At 38.6% G+C, this 20,229-nt stretch overlaps 1 protein-coding gene across 5 annotated transcripts in view; it reads right to left on the bottom strand.

The window, feature by feature from the left end:
- Positions 1-7,658: 7,658 nt before the first annotated feature.
- The window catches only part of EYA4 (EYA transcriptional coactivator and phosphatase 4), a 267,602-nt gene continuing 255,031 nt past the window's right edge, over positions 7,659-20,229 (bottom strand). For all 5 annotated transcript variants that reach the window (XM_045865570.3, XM_045865574.3, XM_045865575.3 and 2 more), the window contains 3 exons: positions 16,599-16,720; positions 14,497-14,597; positions 7,659-11,099 (listed from right to left, as the gene is read on the bottom strand). In XM_045865570.3, coding sequence (XP_045721526.1) covers positions 11,019-11,099; positions 14,497-14,597; positions 16,599-16,720 — 304 coding nt within the window. In that variant the 3' untranslated portion in view covers positions 7,659-11,018. The remainder of the gene's footprint in view (positions 11,100-14,496; positions 14,598-16,598; positions 16,721-20,229) is intronic.

Genomic DNA, 20,229 nt, shown 5'->3' with positions numbered 1-20,229 from the left:
TCTAAACTGCATTTTATAGATGATTAGGTAATGCAGTCACAGTGATGGGGAAAGAGGGGGGAAACAGATGGAGCACCGAGATTCTTGGCCTAGATATCTAGGTTCTCAGTGTGTATGTCAATTTGTAGGGTGACATAAAGTAAGGTATCGGGGTTTATCCAGAGCACTGTAATTTAGAGGGAGTAATAATTGAAAGCAACCATTTTAATCTACTATGGGATATTTTGGGCCCCTTTCTTCAAAATAAACAGTTCTTCCCTTCCATCCCTTGCTGAACCCAGATCTGTTGGCCACTGTGTAACTGGAAAGAGGAGAAGTCCTAGAGAATCAGGAGTCCCAAAACCACTTTATATACTTTGAGTGATCCACTCTAAGCTCCTTTATTCTCCAAAACATCAATGGAGGGCATGCTTTTGGGCTGTTTGCTCCAGAAGTCACCACTTCCGGTTGGTTATTAGTGCACACTCTCTTGACTACAAGTGACAGAGACCAAAGTCAAAGAAGTTTAAAGAAGAACAAAAAGAAACAAAAAGAAAAGAAGAGCTTTGGCTTATAAAACTAAGCCAGCTATGGTTGTTGAGCAGAAGTTCTGGCTCCTTATATGCTGAAACTAAATGCTTCGACAGATCATCAGGGCTCCATCTCTCAGCTCTGTTTGCCACTGTGTTGGCTTCATATTCTGGATCTCTCTCAATACAGTGGGAAGCATGGTTCTGGTGTTCTAGGCCAATGAGCCCAGCCTAGAGCTTATGATCCCAGAAACACATGCATCTCACAACATCTTTAGAGAAAAATCTTGGGGTGAGTTTTTATAGGCACAGCTTGGGTCCTATATCCATCCTCAGGCAGATAAATTATAGCAAATAGGATGGAATATGATCGGCTAAGGCTGAGCCATATGTATGGTGGTTCTCTAAAAAGGAGATACTCAGTACACACAAAAAAGCTCATGTTCACTATAGAAAAGGCAACACATAGAAGGGCAGAAAATATTTGAAAATCATATATCTGGTAAGTAGTTAATATCCAGAATAAAGAATAAAGAATTCCTACAATTCAACCCAATTCAACAACAAAAATAGGAAATAACCCAATTTAAAAAATGAGCAAAGGGCTGAATAGACATTTCTCCAAAGAAGATATCCAAATGGCCAATAGGCACATGATAAGATGTTCAACATCACTAATCATTAAGGAAATGCAAAGCAAAACCACAATGAGGTATCACCTCACACACATTAGAATGACAACAGTCCAAACACATCATTATAACAATGATGGGGACGTGGAAAAACTGGAAGCCTCGTGCATTATTAGCGGGAAAGTACAATGTTGTACCACTGCTATGGAAAACTGTCAGTTCCTCAAAAATTTAAAAAAATTACTATATGATCTAGCAATTTCACTTCTGGGCATACACCCTAAAGAATTGAAAGCAGGGACTCAAGGAGGTATTTGCAGACCCATGGTCATAGCACTGTTATTTGCAGGAACTAAAAGGTGGACACAACCCCAGTGTTTACCAATGGATGAATGGATAAACAAAATGTCGTGTCTCCATACAAGGGAATATTGTTCAGCCTTAAAAAGGAAGGAAATTCTGACACACTATGACATGGATGAATTTTGAGGACTGGATGCTACATGATATAAGTCTGTCATAAAAGGATGCCTACTGTATGGTTAGTCTATATGCTTATAGGAAGTATTCATGGTAGTCAAATTCATAGACAGAAAGTGGAACGGTGGTTGCCAGGGGCTGGAGGGAGAGGGAAGAGGGGATTATTGATCAGTGGGTCCGGGTGCAGTTTTGCAAGACACGCAGTTCTGTGGCTGGATGGTAGTGTGGATGCACTTAGTATCACTGACTGTACACTTAAAAAAATAGTTAAGATAGTAAATCTTGTATGTATTTTATTGCAATTAAAAAAAAAAAAAGGCATGTCCACTATAGAATTTTTAAAAAAGAAGCAAAGTTGGCCCAATTGTTTCTAAAAACTTTTTCTCCATTTATCCTTTAGAGACTTTCTTCTGGACATCTGTTACGCAGATACTCCTGAAATCATGTGGAATCCTCAGTGCTCCCCCCGATCTGTTTTCCCGATACTCAAGTAGCTCTAGGAACTCCCCATGTCCCCACTCTGGTCAGAAGCCTCCTCAGTCCCATGCTTTGGTTCACGGCGTGTGTAAGTCAGTTGTGCCAAGAGCTGCTGATGTATGCGTTAACTCCAGGCAAGGTGTTTTGAAGAGGGAGCATCTAGAGAATGTGTTTTTGCTTAAATGCAAACCAATTCAGCGGCTTTCATTGGGTAGTTATCTCTAGGGATTCCATACAGAACTGGATATAATCGTGATCCTTAAGCCAGATCCGCTGAGGGCCCTTATTACCATTCTCTGCAGAAGTAACATTTTTACTGCACAAGTCATTTGTCACATAGGCAACTCAGGATGGTATGTGCATGGCGTTAGGCCCATAGGGAGAGCAAAGAGTTATGGGTAATGCCATTGCTTGCAATCTCACATGCTCTGGATTGCATTTTCCCTCAGATCATAATTCTACAAGTTCTGAGCAACTCGATTGCAATAACTGGACAGCCAGATGCAATGCAATGAGCATGACTAGACAGTCCACTTGATGGACCTAAGGCCCAATTCTATTTGTGCCACCCACAAGTCACAGGACTTTGGGGGGTCACTTTAACGATATAAGAGGACTAACGATACCAGCTCTCAGGGATGTGATAACTAAATGAGGTAAGATATGGTAAGCTCCTGGCTCATTAAGTCTCTTCAAATGTTAGTTTCCTTCCTCTTCCTCCTTCTGCACACTCACTTCAGAGCTGCCTCCAAACCTACTGATTAAATCAAAGCCTGGCCACCTCCTGCATGATCCCGGGAATTCCTCACCTTGCTTCAATGGTACCAGCTGTCTCTACCTGGGTCTGTCTCTGCCAAGGTCAGATGAGTAAAACCACAACAACCATAATACAGGCTTCACAGAGATAATGGAGGTACATGAATGAATCTCCCTGTTTTGGATAGACAGAAGAATAATGTTCTCTTTTCTTAAGAACCAATCCTTTTTTTTTTTTTTTTTTTAAGATTTTATTTATTTGACAGAGAGAAACACAGTGAGAGAGGGAACACAAGCAGGGGGAGTGGGAGAGGGAGAAGCAGGCTTCCCATCGAGCAGGGAGCCCGACTCGGGGCTCAATCCCAGGACCCTGGGATCAAGACCCGAGCCAAAGACATACGCTTAACGACTGAGCCACCCAGGTGCCCCAAAACCAATTCAGTTCTTGAGCCAAGCATGGTGACAACATATACTGCCAGAACTGGTCATAATCAGTGGTAGTAGATTTTATTTAGGATAGCAGCTGGTCCTCAACATTTGGAAAATACACTGGTCATTTGTAAAACTTTAAATGCAAGTTTAAAAAATGATGTGTTATACTACCTTTTTTCCAGAACCCTCTCTAATGTCTCCTCCACCTCATCCCCTGCTGTTTCCATAATTGATGTAGATATAATTTCACGAGCTAAATAAGATGGTTTTTAATTTCTATTCACATACACATTATTACTGTCCACTTTCATGACAATAGTTTATCCCACCATAACATATAATTTAATGAAAGCTGTATTTTTTTGGAGTACATAAATCTGTCAAAGAAGAAGTGACTAAATCACTTGTCATCCTGTTGTAGAGCTCCTTCTCCATTAGGTCTTCACTGTTTGGCAAATAAATTAGAAATGTCATGTTTGTTTCCAAGCAGACATAAGCTGGCGATGACTTGTACAAGTGAGTGACGAAAAGGTCACAGAGGCATTTGAAGTCCTTCAGAGTTGTAAATCCAGATACAGTATTACTTTATCTTTACAGGAAATTAGGGTAAAGCAAGAGACAGGAGAGCAGGATAAGTCAACTGGTAACCCCAAATAATTTTCCATGGTGTACGCTGTACATACACATTCTCCATTCCTGCCATCATTTCTAGCTTTCACTAATGCTCTCTCAAGGTAGCACAAATAGCAAATCTTGTTTAAATGACTAATTAATATGATCTGATAAAATTATTTAGGATTTTATTGACAGCTTTCAGAATAATTCCATTATGACTTGACAAGGTGTTTAATAACCAGCCAGAAAGTCACTGCAAGCTCACCATCCCACTGGACAACTCTACTTCGAGGTCCACCACCACCTCCCACGTAACACTTCCAACCACTGGACTCAGTATCTTCCTCCAATAACTAGCACCACCAACCGCAATGGAAATGGCTACCAGAATCCTTTTCTCTTTTGTGTTTCTGATCTCTGTGAATGGCCCCACACCTATATCTTGGGCACTGCATCTACAAAATTTCCCAAATTTTTCCCAGAAACCCAGAGGTAAGGTGGGATTTGCCTGAGGGCATTAGGAGAAGCCTGAACAAATACTAAATGCTAATTATTCTTAGCATCTTAATCTCTTTAAATCTGTGTCCCTGTCTCCACATTCGTGGCCATCACCTAACTCAGGAATCTATCAGTAACTCTTTGGGACCCCGTGCCAGCCTCACAGATCCTCCATTCTCCACTGTGGGGCCAGAGTCACTATTGTCCAGTGCAAATCTGGACACCTGCACCCTCTGTTTACAAGCCTTTCATTTGACACCTACTGATCCCATAATAAAATCAAAACATGTATTGAAAATCAAATCAGATGGAATATTGAAATCCTCATGATCTGACCCTTGCTTATTTTCCAGACTCATTTCTTACTATTCCCTCTCTTCACCCTGTGTTCCAGAAATAGTAATTATTTGTAGTAGGTTCCCTGACCACACCATTCTACTTTTCTCTCTTACCTGAACACTCATTTATTTTCCGCTTTGTCTAGATGCTTCCAATCCCCGGTCTTCTCCGTTTTGTCCTTGGAGGTCTAGCTTGGAAATCATTTTCTCCAGGAATCTTCCCTTTGAGGACTGCTTAAGTGCCTCTGCAAACTATTCACCATGGCCATGTGATACTCATGGTAACCCCTTTCACACTCTGTCTTCAGATTCACCCCTACCTAACCGCCAAAGAGCTTGAGGATCAAGAGTGTGATGAGTTCAGAGTCAGCTGTGCCCATGGTTCTGTGGAGACTGATTTAATTGATGGTTCCTCCAACTTCTCCAACACACACTCTCATTCAATTCTGTGTGTTTTCACTGAAGGCTTCACAGAGAACTAGATTGACATCATCATTGCAGCCACAAGGCACAAAAATCTATTTTATGACTACAAAGACAACACGTTACCCTTTAGGCACCGAGAGTGTTCCCACAAGCCCCAATCAAAAAGTATTTTATTGGGGTGGGGCACCTGGGTGGCTCAGTTGGTTAAGCGTCCAACTCTTGATTTCAGCTCAGGTTATGATCTCAGGGTCGTGAGACTGAGCCTCGTGTCGGGCTCCGAGCTGGGCGTGGAACTTGCTTAAGATTCTCTCTTCCTCTCCTTCAGCTCTCTCTCAAAAAAAAAAAAAAAAAAAAAAAGTATCTTATGGGGAGGGAAGAGAATATTCTGGCTCGTATAGAGTTATCTGCTTTGTCAGGTATTAGCACATTGTGTTTGAACATTTTTCAAATTGTGTGCTAACACAATTCTGGAAGGTTCTCTGGATGAGGGACAGGCATTTAAAATCAGAACTTGAGAAGTTTTCCCCTTGGTGCTGTGAGAAAGCATCTAGTTTACTAGAGTAAATTGCCAGAATTGACTTTGGCTTGGTCAGATTTTTTGAGGTTTTTGAGTGGTGACCCATGAATGAGAATATATATTCTTTTATACTACTATATTCAATAACTATTTTTTAAAAATGTATATCCTGAACAGATGTGAAATAATGGTTATCTTTTGCTAGCTAAGGGAAATCACACATTCCTCTTTCTTTTCTTATTCCTGGATCTCAGAATCACAAACCACAGTCTTTGCAAATAGATCTAATTTTTATGTGATATTTTGCGGCTTTAAATAATTTAAATCAACTAAAGCTACTGGTGTTGCATATTATTATTATTTAATAAAAGAGTAATGGGGGCAGAGGAATCAATTACTGATTCATTGCAAACTTATTTTTTCTTTTCCAGATTATTCTCAGTTCACATGTAACTCTATTTCCAAATACGTCTTTACTTATGACCATCCTTGCTCTTTATTTTCATGAATTATTAGACCAGCAGACACTCCAGCTAAGTTGTAAAAATTTACATTAGTTCCACCCAAACTTACCTGCATGTTTTCTCTTTTTTAAAAAAATCTAGCTCAACTTTTTAAAATCTTTTTAATTCCAGACCATGATCATACAAGTTTTCCTATGGTTTATACATTCCTTCAGCAAATATTATTTGGGGGTATCTACTACATGCCACATACTCTCCTAGATACTGGCTATATAGAAGTGAACAAAACAAAATAAGACAAAAATCCCTGTCCTCACAGGGTACACATCCTAGTGTGGAAGTCATCCAGTACAAAGGATAAACAAAAGTATGTGCCATGCTGGGTAACTGTAAATCTAGGGATTAAGTATTATTTAACAGTAAAGGAGGGAAATGATATAATGCTGGGGGAACATGTGGGACATACTCAATTTTGAGGTGAACCTTTTAAAAAGTTATGAATGAGGTTGTCAGAAATTCCCCTTTGGTTTGCATCTGAACAACAGATCTGTGAATAAATCAATACCATACACAAGGTAACAAAGCTGTTAAAAGCTATTTAAGGGGTGCCCGGGTGGCTCGGTCGGTTAAGCATCTGCCTTCGGCTCAGGTCATGGTCTTGGGGTCCTGGGATCGAGCCCCATGTCGGTTTCCCTGCTCCATGGGGAGCCTACTTCTCCCTCTCCCTTTGCTTCTCTCCCTGCTTGTGCTCTCTCTTGCTATCTCTGTCACTGTCTCTATCAAATAAATAAATAAAATCTTTAAAAAAAAAAAGCTATTTAAGACAATGAAATATTACTCAGCCATCAAAAAGAATGAAATTGTGCCATTTGCAACAACATGGATGGAACTAGAGGGAACTATGCTGAGTGAAATGAGTCAGTCAGAGAAAGATAAAGAGACACTGAACTCTGGGAAACAAACTGAGGGTTGCTGGAGGAGAAGGGGATAGGGGATGGGGTAACTGGGTGATGGGCACGAAGGAGGGTGCTTGATGTATTAAGCACTGATGAATCACTAAATTCTACCCATGAAACTAATAATACACTATGTGTTAACTAACTTGAATTTAGATAAAAGGATTTTTAAAAAAACTATTCAAGAACAACACTCCTTTTATCACTCTTGGAAGCTACTTATAAACTGGGAACATATTCATCTAAAAAAAACATTGCTTTAAATGTTCTAAAAGGTATTATGTTGTCATTAATGAACTGCAACTCCTTTCTGCATTACGCTTGAATGTAACTGTTCCTATGTCAAACCAATGCAACTCACATCCTTTCGGCACACCAGCCCACTTGTAGTCTTGATGAAGGACATTCTGTCATGTTACATCTCACTCACCTTAACTGCAAATGACATCTAGGTATAAGCAAGGGAAGGTAAGAATACATCAGGAAGCTTAAATATAAATTTCACTTTAGAACTGAGCTAAGTCCACACAACAAAAACTCTACAACATGGGAGGGTGAAGAAAATGAAAACATTTCCAAAGGTATTTATTGAGAAATAGTAAAGATGTACATATTTTTACAAGCTTTTATTATTAATTTACATTTCTTTAAATTATATCGGCCCCAATAATCTATACTTTACTAATACATAACAGAAACCCTTGACTTTGTGAGATTTCCATAATGCTACCATAGTTGGGAGTCAAAATGCAACTTTGGCTCATGATGCTTAAATTTGTTTTTGAAAGAAATACTAAATGCCATATTCACTGAGAATGTAGGCTCTTCAAAAAAAAAATGTGCTTAAAAAGATAACAACTTCAAACTGCAGCATGCTGTTGACACTATTTTGAATCTCCACTCACCAGGGACTAAGGAAAAAAACATTTTTAGAGTTATCCACTTTTTTGTGCACAAACTGCATGATTCTAAATTTTTTTTTTTTTTTTTTTTTTTTGCCTCTGAATTTGACTTAACAAACTTTTGTAGGGGTAGAGTATGCCATAATATTGTAGCCAGGCCGCCTGCTTTGCTATTTTTCAGGTGTGACACAAGGTGGTTACCCTTCCTAGTGGCAGACCAAGTTTGTACATGTAATAGCCGCAAACTCATTTCAGCGACGGAACACTTTTCAAATTGGTTTATAAAAAGGGACAACAGTCTATGTCAACAGAAAGTGGGAGCTGCCAAAGGGGTTGTTCTTTCTGTTTGTTGGCTTTTGTTTGTTTGTTTGTTTTTGTCTTTTTGGTTTTTTTAGATCAGAAAGGAAGAAGATCTCCGTTCCCAGCATAGGAAAGGCAGGGTTCTGGTTTGAGCACGCTTGAAACTGCACGACAAGCTGTGAGGTCGCCCACAGGGGCCCCCGCCATTGCCGTGCCATCAAGCTGTTCGTTAACCTAGCATCTAGATTTTATGCCGGCAGCGTCTTCTGAACACACAATCAGGGGGGAGAATGTATGCGAGAAATAGCACTGGGTGAGGTCATCGGTGACCCTTCCTTTGCCTGTGAAGGGGTGTTCTGTTCTGTACCTGCAGGGTTTTTAGCAACATTAGAAGCCTTGCTTGTTTGATATGAAGAAGAATTAAAAGTCTAGATGTAATGCCACAGCTCTATCATTTAAAAAAACTGGCTAGAAAGATAATATCGTTTTATTCACAGTAATAAATATTTAAGGTATTAGTGCACAAAATTTAAGTATTGATAATCAGTGCAGCTCTTTGATTTTTTTCAACTCCTATTTTCAAGTTAAGGCCGATAGAAATGTAAGATGATGATGATGATGATGATGATCATTATCATTATTACTAAAGGTATTGCAACCTTAATTTGTCTGCACCAGTACTTGGGGCAGAGAGAGCCAAAAGTTACAAAATTTAAAGAATAAGTTTAAGGTTTGTGTGATGAAATCACAGTCTTAAAATCTGCAAAATTGGATCTCAAGCTCTTTCTGCCCAATGTAAATATGGTCTTAGCATTCAGTAAAGAAATACAGGTTTACAACCTGGAAAATAAAACCTCATTTCCATAGTGAATGTTGTGATCGGTGTGCAAAGCACTGATCCTACAGGAGCCACGGAAGCCTCAGATGATGAGCTATCATGGATCAGCCTCTGGTTAGGGGCTCTGCCTACTAGCTGGATTCCAGCCTCCACATTTTAAACACAGAACTGCAGGTGCAAACACCATTAAAACACTCATAGATCTTGAAGTCTTAAATTTCCACAAGGGAAATTTCATGTCATACAAAATGACAGGAGAACCTGTATCGTGTTCCTAACATGGGCTACACACCAAGAAAAAAACACGCATGCACACACAACGATGACAGGTTCTCCTTGCAATGAATGCAGTCCATTGTTCAGGAACAGTGCGGGCAGAAATGAAGGTGCGTGGGTCTCTAAGGGAGAGAAACTGGACTGACGCATTCAGACGGAGAACCAGATACTATTTCACTGTTGTAATTTTCAGTATTGCTGCCAAGATCTGGCTCGCTTGCCAATATATTTTATGATGATATTCTAGGTAAAATTTTCATTGATTCACTCCTTTCTTTAGAAGGCATCTGGGCATTCACCTTCCACCACTGATGACATTTCATTTTCACGATGGCACTGGGAATGAATGCGCTTAGCTTTATTTTAAGCCATGCTCACTCAATGTGAATTTCAAGCCATGTTCATGGAATAGCCTAAGAAAGTTTGGGGGCTATTTGCTTATGATTTTAATGAGACTATCTTCCTCGACACAACTTACACATATCAAGAAGTCAAACTCAAAATAGTGTAAGTAGTCATGAATATGGCTCTTAGTTTTCTCCAGAAGAACTGCAGAAAGGGGTACTCGAGACTTCAACATACATTTCACTTTTAAGTAAAGGTCCCACAGTCTTTCCCAAACCTTCCCATAACCTCCTGCTTATGGTTGGATGCACAAATAGTTGCCTCATATAACTACTGGAATTATTAAGAACCCAAATAAAACACAAGCTTTCCTTTATTATCATTGTTTTCTTATTGCAACAAATACTCAGATTCTTGCTGATGCAGTATTAAGCTTTGATAGCTTGAATTTTAAATTTGGTCATCTTAAGAATGATCACAAAGGGTTTTTTTGTTGTTGTTGTTGCTGTTGTTTTTGTTTTTCATTATCTACAGAGATTTTAACCAAAGTTACATTGTAACACACAAACGCCGTCTTGTCTTTAAGGCACAACACATCAGTATGAACATTTTGTTTGCCAAACTTAAAAAAAGAGACATTATTAGACTCCCACTGCCCACCCGCTTCCCTCCCCAACAAATGAAAAGAAAAATTGCATCCACTTTCAAAGTCAGCTGCTAATAAAGTCACAGTAAATTATTTTCATCCATAATTTACACAAATTACAGGTCTAGATAGGATTGTCCTTATACAGTCTGAGTGCATTCCAATTCAGATTTTCTGGGCTAGGTCGGCTAAAGTCAGATTCAAACCTCAGGGCTGAGAAGATCTCCCGTGTTGAGGAATGTTGTTGAACACCACCTTGTCAGACGGAGCCTGTGTTGGGTGCTTTGCCAGGGTAAGAGGTCTTTGCTAAAGCTGTTAATTCCAGTTAGGACTCACTCGATGTGTACCAGCAACCTCCACAGATTTTTTATTTTTTAAAACCATTAAAGTGTTGTAAATATAAGACCATAGAGCTTCCTTTCTGTAGTGCTAAAGTTTAACTCCATTCAGCAATCTGAATTCTTCATTCTGGAATTTTCATTCCAAATACGATTTCATCCTTTAAGACAATTTATATGTGTAAAGCCAGGGGCATTGAATCACACATAAAAATTCAGTGTACTTGAAATATATATATATAAAAAAAATGGATCTCCAGCTAGAGAACACAGTTACAAATACTCTAATTCCAGTGCTTGATGCAGAGCCAAGAGGTCTGAGTGACTTGATATCCTCCAAAAGGGCATGTTGTGCTGTGTGTTGACAGAGGGAGGGACAGAGGAGAGAAGGGGAAGGAATGGAGAGAAGTCATAACTCTTGTCTCAATAAAGCAGCAGAACACACAAAGACGTGTGGGTCACCCACATTCAAGGGAGGGAACTCAAGGGAGGCATGATCGTATTTGAAGGCTTGGTAGCATCGATATCGTATTGTCAAGATCGTAGAGAAATAGATCTGAACTGGATTTTGAAGTTTATAAAAGCACATGCTGAGATTTCTTAAGTAGTTTAGTATTTATTCTGGAACAGCATGACCAACATCAGCATCTGGGGAAGCAAGTTGAGCACGGAGCAATCCTCCGTGGCTTATGGAAAGCAATTTTTAACCACAACACTCCTTAGGGTTCACCTCTCAGAAACAAAATTTAAAAAATGATAAACTTCCTAAGTCCAAGGCTTTTTGTCTATGGGAGAGGAAGAAGGTGAATTCCTTTCTATGTAAAAAAATAATCTGAAGCTGGACTATATAAGGTAGGAAACAATGTGGGGATGATGATCAACCTTCTTCCTTTTCTGGGGTAAGTAATAACTTAAGCCAGTAGCACTGACTTATTTCACTGGTATGGGACTGAAAGAAAGCACTCCAGCATCCGTTCCCAATAGGGGTGATATGTACTAAAGGGGACAAAAATGAACCCTTCTGGGGAAAAATATTCTTTGACATTACAATGGTTTGAGCCTCTCCAAAGATATACCAGGATATGGTATATGTGTGAGAAGCTTCACAAAAAAGTGTGATTAGGAAAAAGCTGTCTAAAAATACTCCATCATGGACAATAATGAAAAAAAGAAATAATGCACAGTGGCAATTAAAACCAAAGCATTATTTGTAGTTTTGGGCTGATGGCATCTTGTAGACTACATATCCATATATATATATATATATATATATATATATATATATATATATATATATACACACACACACATATAACAAAAATACATATATATGTGTATATATATATATAAAACATGGAAATGTATTTTATAATAGAAGTTAAACATTAAAATAATAATCACTATTGTTCTGATTCTTTGTTGTCCAATATGGTAGCCAGTAGCCCCATGTGTGTATTGAGCACCTGAAATGTATACTGAGTTTCAAAGACTTAGAATGTAACATCACATTAGTAATTATTATTTTTATTAGATATTGATACAATAATATTCTAGGTATATTGGGTTAAATTATATTACTAAAATTAATTCTACCTGTCTCTTTTTTTAAAAAATGCAGCTTCCAGAAAACTTAAAATTACAATAATGGCTCACATTATATATTTCTATAGGGGGCTGTGGTTATACATTAATTCTTAAACTTTGAAATTTCTTCTTAAATTTGCAAAACAAAACATGTTTCTAGGTCCAATGAAAGCACAGAAGTTTTTTTGTTCATTCAGCTCAGATCTATTTTTAACAACAAGATGGTACTTTGTATTTCTGCGCATGCGATTACAGCCACATCCAAAGAAAAGCATGCATCCTGCATACTAGAGGGACCAGCCACCTGTGTTTCAAAATAGAACCGTAAGCCTCCACCATCACCAAAACTGTACCTACAGAAGCAACCATTTGGAAATAGCATTCTAACCAAGGTTCTCACCCACTTGGAGTCATGCCTTTTTCTCCTGAAGTTTCAGGGTTAAAGCAGAGGGTATAACAACTGGGGTGCCAAGTCCTGTTTTCACACCATGGATAAATGGTGTAGACTTTATGCATTTTCATTTTCAAAGGCATATCATGTCTCTGGTTTGGAAAAGCGAATTTATATTGCCCTGACCTAGATCTGTGTGAATTTCACATAGTCTAAAAGACACGCAAGATGTCTGCCGCAGGGGCGCATGGACTACTTGTTGTCTGTCACAATGGTGCCACTGTGAAAAATCAAAATAGCGTGGACTCCGGACATGGACAAACTCCAATAGGTAATTCAACTGCGTGCAACTGGAAGTATTCTAAGCAGCAGTCAGCAATGAAAGCTGTGTTTCTTGAGGCTGCATCTCGGACCTGATACAGAATGTCTGAGGGGCCAGTGTGCCGTCCTGGGTCACTGATGTTGCTAACAATGAAGACCAAGAGCTCTGTGGTAATCAGAGCCTACACCAGTCCTTAGTGTTATGGAAAGGCATGGAATTTTTCAGTTATGGCTTCCAACACTTCACTAAGCCTTCTAAAGTAGAAGCTCTTTCTCTTTCTTCATTTCGCTTGATTTAAATTATCTACAAACCGAAGTCATTTCTTTTATCTTTCTAGTATAGCTATAAACTTTTCTTAAAAATTTATTTTGGAAAACAGAAATCAGGTAAACACTCCAGCACACGCAAGTGTGAAGGCTTTATTAGATGATGATTTGAGATCTCCTCAGGATAATGACAACATTCTTTCTATGTAAAACAATATAAGCTGCTTTGTCACTGTTTAAAAATAGCAATCATCATTTTGCTTTATTCTATAAATTATAATGATTTTTATCCTGGCTGGATGATATTTTGTGACCATTCAGTGAAGGAAGCATTAGGTCTCAGTGTTGTGTCAACTGATAGTTTGGTGTCTAGGACCAATCCTGGTATCATTCCTCTTTTGATCTTGGGCCAACCATTTAATGGTTTTTAACTACCTTAATTTCTTCCTCAGAAATACGGGCCAGATGAAAAGGCTTATTTAAATACCTAGGGCCTATGAGATTTTCTGAATATGTTCAATGTCACCTGCTTGGCTTCAGTCGAGTACTACTGGCTCACTCAAACAGGCAACACTCTTCTAGAAGATACAAGGCATACCGCCTCTAAGTCTTTATGACAAGTTGGCACCAAGGATCTGAATAATACATGTCATTCCAACAGCATTTATTAAGTTCTCTAGCAATAGTTTTTTCTTCAGCTATTGAATCTATCCTTAGCATTTATCATCGAGGAGCACACTTACTACAAGGCACTCACAAGGACCATTGGCATAGAAGGTGGGTGAGCAAAAGGGTAAGAACAAAGCCACTGATATGATTTCTATGGAGCTCATGAAACTTGTCTATCAGGTTAAACTTTATGTGTTTAAAAATGGTTAATTTCCCCCACCTTTCTCAAAGATCATCATATCTGTGTGCATTACACGTAAACACACACACACAGAGACACACACACACACAAATAAATCTGACTAAATTTTTGTACATTTCCTATTGAATTTCAGGCAAAAAAAATGCTAGACTCCAAATGGTTTATTTGAATGTACGTATTGACCTTCTCATGCTCTTACTGCTTTACATCTATAAATTTAAATCATTTGTCAAGCTGCCATTGGGCCAAACTACAGGAATGCAAACACAAAAGCTTGCATTAAAAGTATCACGCCAACATTGTTTGAGACAGGTTACCTTTTTTGCTGCCTGTTCTTCTTCTACACCATCCCCAATTACAACATATACTACTTTTCTGCCAAACCTTTGCATTATTCGTTCAAAGCAACTTTCTTTTCCTGGAAGATAAATGAGATAAAGTTCAGAGTGAAGTTACCTGGTTAGCGGCATGCTCCTCATCTCGGCCATCTCCAATCACAACATAAGTTATGTTAGTGCCAAATCTGGACACTATACGCTCAAAACAGCTTTCCTTGCCTGAAAAACAATGCACTGCTTATTCTTCCAGCCATTGCATTCATTAACCTAAAGATTCATAAAGTGTTAGGTTAATTTCTCTTGAACATCGATCACCTAAGCTAGCTTGCAATTTCTGGGTTTATGAAATCAACAAACACATTTGAATAATGTTAAGTCTTTACTTGAGACAGATTATTGAACAAATGTGTTTCACACTCCAAAAAAGTCAATAGGGTTAAGCATTTGACCCAGAGAAAATGTTAGCATCTTTTACACCACCAAAAGAATACTGGAACAACTTTACAAGCAGCTATGAGTTTTGACATTTTTTTTTTAATTCTGTGTATCAATTTTATCTAGTTCAGGTAGTACAGACAAGTCAGCTAGAAACATTATTGTAAGAAACTGAAGGTTCACCTGTAAGGAAGGAGGAAATACTAAGATGTGGATTTACCTTGATAAACAACGCCTTTCTTCAAGTGGCTGGGAGCTAGTCTGCTCAGATTAATTGTACTAAGGGTGCTGTCGGCCACAGCACTGTGGACACCTGTCTCCTCTGACTGCACTATGGGAGTAACACGGTGGAATTTCTACATGTTCTTCATTTTACAACATTGGCATAATTCTCTGAATTTCATTCCCAGAATGTTCATGCAGTTATGGCTATTTTTTGCATTTTTTTCTTAATCTGATAGTTCAGAACTCAAAAAAAAAAAAAACTAGCTTAAAGGGAAAAATAAAAATCATTGCTTTTTCAGATTAAATATGAGGAACAATTTGGCCAGTAAAAAAGAATATCGTCCTTGCTAGAAGAAATGCTTATATGCTGGTGTAAAATTACTTGACATGTCAAAATGCAAAATAAAGTGTGACAGGTTAATCCTGCCAGCATAAATACATACATTTCTGTAATGAATGAGTGGGACTGGCATCAGGGCTCTGAGCTGTAGTGCGTAGGACAATGTGGAATTTACATTAGGAAAGCTTGTAGAGGCTCTCTTTAACTATACTCCTGAAACAGCTGCAACTGGGGGCTCTTTTTAGCTTGTGCCAATATTGAAACTCTGCGAGGCCCAGGACACGTTATTTTTGGTAGGGGATTTTGGGATTCTGAGCTCTTGTCAAGGTGCCAGAGCCCAAGTTTGCTGACCTGCAGGGCACATTATACAACCTATTTCCCCAGGCATTTCCTTGACAGGACAGTGCAATACGCGAGCTGTTTTCTTTTAACTCTTTCAGGATGGCAGAGGTTAGGAAGCTCTGTTTTTGAAAGATGATTAGAGACGTAGTCTGTGAGAGGCACTTCAAGTCACAAATGGCTCCGCAGACAGATAGTAAGCAAATAAACAAGGTTGTAGATCTTTAATTACTATGGAACATTGTTGGAAATGTGGATTTCCAGGCATTCATGAGTTATAATGCATGAGATTATTTTTTCTGGAATAAAGGATGCTACTTCCATCTACCCGGCACTCCCCTGTAATGCCAACATAGTATTTTTATCTTAGATCTAGATTATCGCATCTGCAAAGATGCAATACCATATACCATACTAACTAAGATATTAAGTACCAAGGCCAAAGACACTCTATTACTTAGAAAACAGGTGCTGTAATGAAAGATAAATACAAATACATAAATAAGTAAACAGAATTGTCCAGAGACTGAATTCAGAATTTCATTAGGCAACAGTTTTCATAAAATTTGCATATGTACAATGAGTCACAGGCTCCTTTGTTATCTGAGCTCTGTTCAAATTTGCGTGATATTGTAATAGCAAAACTGATTAAAGAGGGATCATGCAGAGAGACATATTAAGAAAATCCCCCAAGACACAGATGTGAACACATTGCATACAGAGTTAGAAAGAATTTTCTTACCTATTTTAGTTGCACTGTAAATATTCTCAATGGGGAAAGCACCTCCTAAACTATAGAGTAGAACCTTCGCGAGTGCTGGGATCAGTTGGGTTGTCGTTACCAAGACATTTACGCAGTTACTCCTACGATAGGGAGGAAATACGCATTGTTGTTTTCTAATACTAAATAATTTCTAATGGTGCAGATTTTAAATGGTCACTGGGGTCTTTCAATTCCATAACAAATGGGCCCTGATAACCTAACCTTTAAATGTCAACAGTTATTTACGGAGTGCCTGCTACCTGACAGACACCATGACAGGGGCTAGGAATACATCCCAAAATGGGAGAAGCGGAAGAAGACAGGCAAAAAGAAGTCATGGATGAATGACATTTTTGTCCCCGCTGCATCCCAGATCACAGGATAGATAGGAGAGAGACAAGGAAGTAGACACCTGCAATATGAAATATGTTCTATAATAAAGATCTCCTCTTTAGGCTTCTGTGGAACCTCAGAGAAGAACACCTACCTCCGCCAACAGCAATCATGGGAAGGTTATCAGAGGGATAGTTTAGCTCTAAGTTTTACAAGTATCCAGACGAGGTATTTTTTAGGGTGGTAAGATTCTATGTCCCAGGGTTAGAAGAGCCTGGAAAAGTAGTAGTCATAGGCAGAAAGAAAGTGATGGGATGCGTAAAAGGAGTTTTTGGATTTTGTGAGAGCAACAGTCCAGTGTTCCAATCAAGAACACTTCTTCAGATGGGGATCCTGAAGAAGTAAGAATGGAGAGGACCCTTATTTAATCCGGAAGAGGTGAATCCCTGAATCTCCTTCTTAACAACAACAAAGAGCAAACTGCATTTAATGGGTTCAGTTTTAATCCATCTACAAAGGCCCTACTCTTTGAGAGTGAAAATGTCCCATTTTACAACTTACAGTTGTTTCTTTCAGAGCAATATTGCAGGGAGATAAAGGAAACACCAAGAGAGTGGCAACTGTGAGGCAGAGATCTGGAAAGAATGGACTGTGGTCCTTCCTTCTGGATTATGGAAAAATTGAGCCATCCTGCCTTGAGGGGCTCAAACCACACACATCAAATTGGAACTCAGAAGGCATATAGGTAGGGACCTTTCTCTACTGGTATTTTGTAGCACGAACCTTTAATACATATTAGTGAGAGCCTCAAAAATATTCTCTGGAAATCTCTAGATTGATTATCAGAAGCCTGGTTGGAAGTTAGAAGAGCAAGTTGGGTGCCAACTTTTCATGGTATGTATATGCTTACCCCCCAGTATACTTAATATTATGCTTTATATTCTTTAGACATATCCTGTGTAAAGAAAAACTGTAATTTATTCAAAAACAATGATAAAACCTTTATAATTACAGGCTTTTAAAACCTTTTCATTTCTAAATTATTTCCATAGATAACCTGATTTTGTAATGGGAGCTCTGATTTCTGGAAGCACACGATGAGGTTCTCACTTAGATGGGATAAAGAAACAAAGCCTTCTAGAGGTAGAAGTTTAGTTAAGTATCACCAATGTAATCCTTAATGTGGCCAATAAGACAATAAAGACCTAGAAGGTGATTTGCCTGTTATCAGACAGAAACTCCCCGAATGATGGCAGATTATTAAGCATAATACACAAGCACATTACTGTATTGAAGTAATATTTTGAAATCTAGCCGTACCACTGATACTGAGTGATACTTGGAGTTATATCATTTCTTCTTTAAATTACAAACTTTGCACATGTTTATAAATTGCAGATTTATAAATTATAAGCATTGCATATATTTAATATTCAATTTATAATGCTTTGTAACTTCTAATTACAAACACTGCATATATTTATAGGTTTACATGTATATACATTTGTGAAATATGGGCAAATATCAAGAACATGAAAAGCATCAATTATTTAGCTATCCAGAGAGCGGAAAGTAACTGCTCTCACCATCTTGTGTGTTTACTTTCAGAATTTGTGTATAGATACTTTCCCTCATTAGTACCACAATATACATATGATTTTTTTCTTTTTTTGCTTGTTTATATCATGACCCTATTCACTTATGTCATATTGTCTATTAGTCCTCCTTTCCGCACAAAATATAATGTGTGAAAACCACATGTGGCTGCAGCATCGTTTTTTTAAAGTTAGCTCACTTAAGATGGTTTGACTTCTAAACATTATCAATAATGTGTGACATAGAAAATTTTCCTACACATTTGATTATGACCTTCAACTATATTCACAGGAGAAGAATTAGAGCTGGAGGGTACAAACTTAGCTAAAGGCTCGGATACAGAATTCAGCCACATTTTGTATAAGCTTCTGTTCTCCTGGACATTTTGTAAAAATTACCAGTAGGGTCCCACATGTGGATGACTTGACAAATCTCAAGGCACTCTAATCTCCAGTGTGTAATGACTTATTTTTCCCTTTCTCCTTGTTACACTTTGGCTTCTTAAAATCACATACCCATGTAGTTGCTTTAAGGCCAGTGTGTAATAATACTCTCTCTATATCATGGACAACACGTATATAATCTATATAACACTGTAATAACCCTTGGTTTTTAAGCATCTAGGAGACTTCTTTTAGAAATAATGAAAGCTGCTGACCTCCTTGTCAGAGAAATGTACATTCTACTACATTTTACACACAATTTCAGGGACTCAGGAGTCCTCACATCTTAGCTTCCTTGAACTTTTGTCTCCATATCACCAGTTACAGATCACAAGCCAGCAAGTCCCATTTTAAAACAGCTTCAATTGTGAGACAGTTCTTCCTTACATAGAGCCAGAACTTCCTCCCTAGGATTCCCACACATCCATCCTAATTTTCTCCTTTACAGATCACAGAGAGAAATGTAACTTACTTTCAGCCTAACATCTCAAACAGTTGAAACTGGTAATCTTGTTTCACACAGGATGTTTCACATAGGACTCTCCTTCAGACGAAACTCCTTGGCTCCTCCCTCCAACTGTTCCTTTCATGTGGTATCCTCAGCCTAAAACCCTTCTTGCCACTTTGCTGGACTTAAGATGTTGAATATGCCACGCCCCCGTTGGAATGTGGTGCCCAGAACTGAGTGAAGTGCTCTGGTTTGGCTTCCCCAGCCTGACCCAGGAAACTTGTAGCTTCCTAGCCACCTCCATCCACCCCTTACAGTTTCCGACATCAGTGTAGTTGCTGGTTACATGGTGGCTGGAAGCCACGTGGAGGACTGGATGCACACACGCTAACTTCCATGTTCTAACCCTGGATTCTCCTTTTACCCCACTGAGGCTTTCTGTATCCAGATTCAATCAGTCCAAGTATTACCTCTTCCTCTGAATTTGTGCTACCCACAGGTTGGCTATGCATGCTTTTATTTATCCACCTAACTCAGAAATAAAATTAAGGAATGGGATAGTATAGAGATTCATCCCCACCCTAAGTAGCTATCACTTTCCAGATTTATATCACTTCATCAACTAGCATTTATGGCACATGGTGTTCAGCTAGTTATAAGTCTATTCAGTTCTATTATCTACACTAGTAAGTCAGTATTTCACTGTTCAGTTCTAACAACACAAAGGTTACAAGTTTTTCAAAGAGCTTTCACCAGGGATTTTGTTGCATTTAAATATGCATATTATCGG

The sequence above is a fragment of the Mirounga angustirostris genome, unplaced genomic scaffold (assembly GCF_029215605.1).
Source record: "Mirounga angustirostris isolate CCGP_5_RB_7025 unplaced genomic scaffold, mMirAng1.0.hap1 SCAF_8, whole genome shotgun sequence".
NCBI lineage: Eukaryota > Metazoa > Chordata > Mammalia > Carnivora > Phocidae > Mirounga > Mirounga angustirostris.
This window is presented reverse-complemented; position numbering and strand designations above follow the sequence as displayed.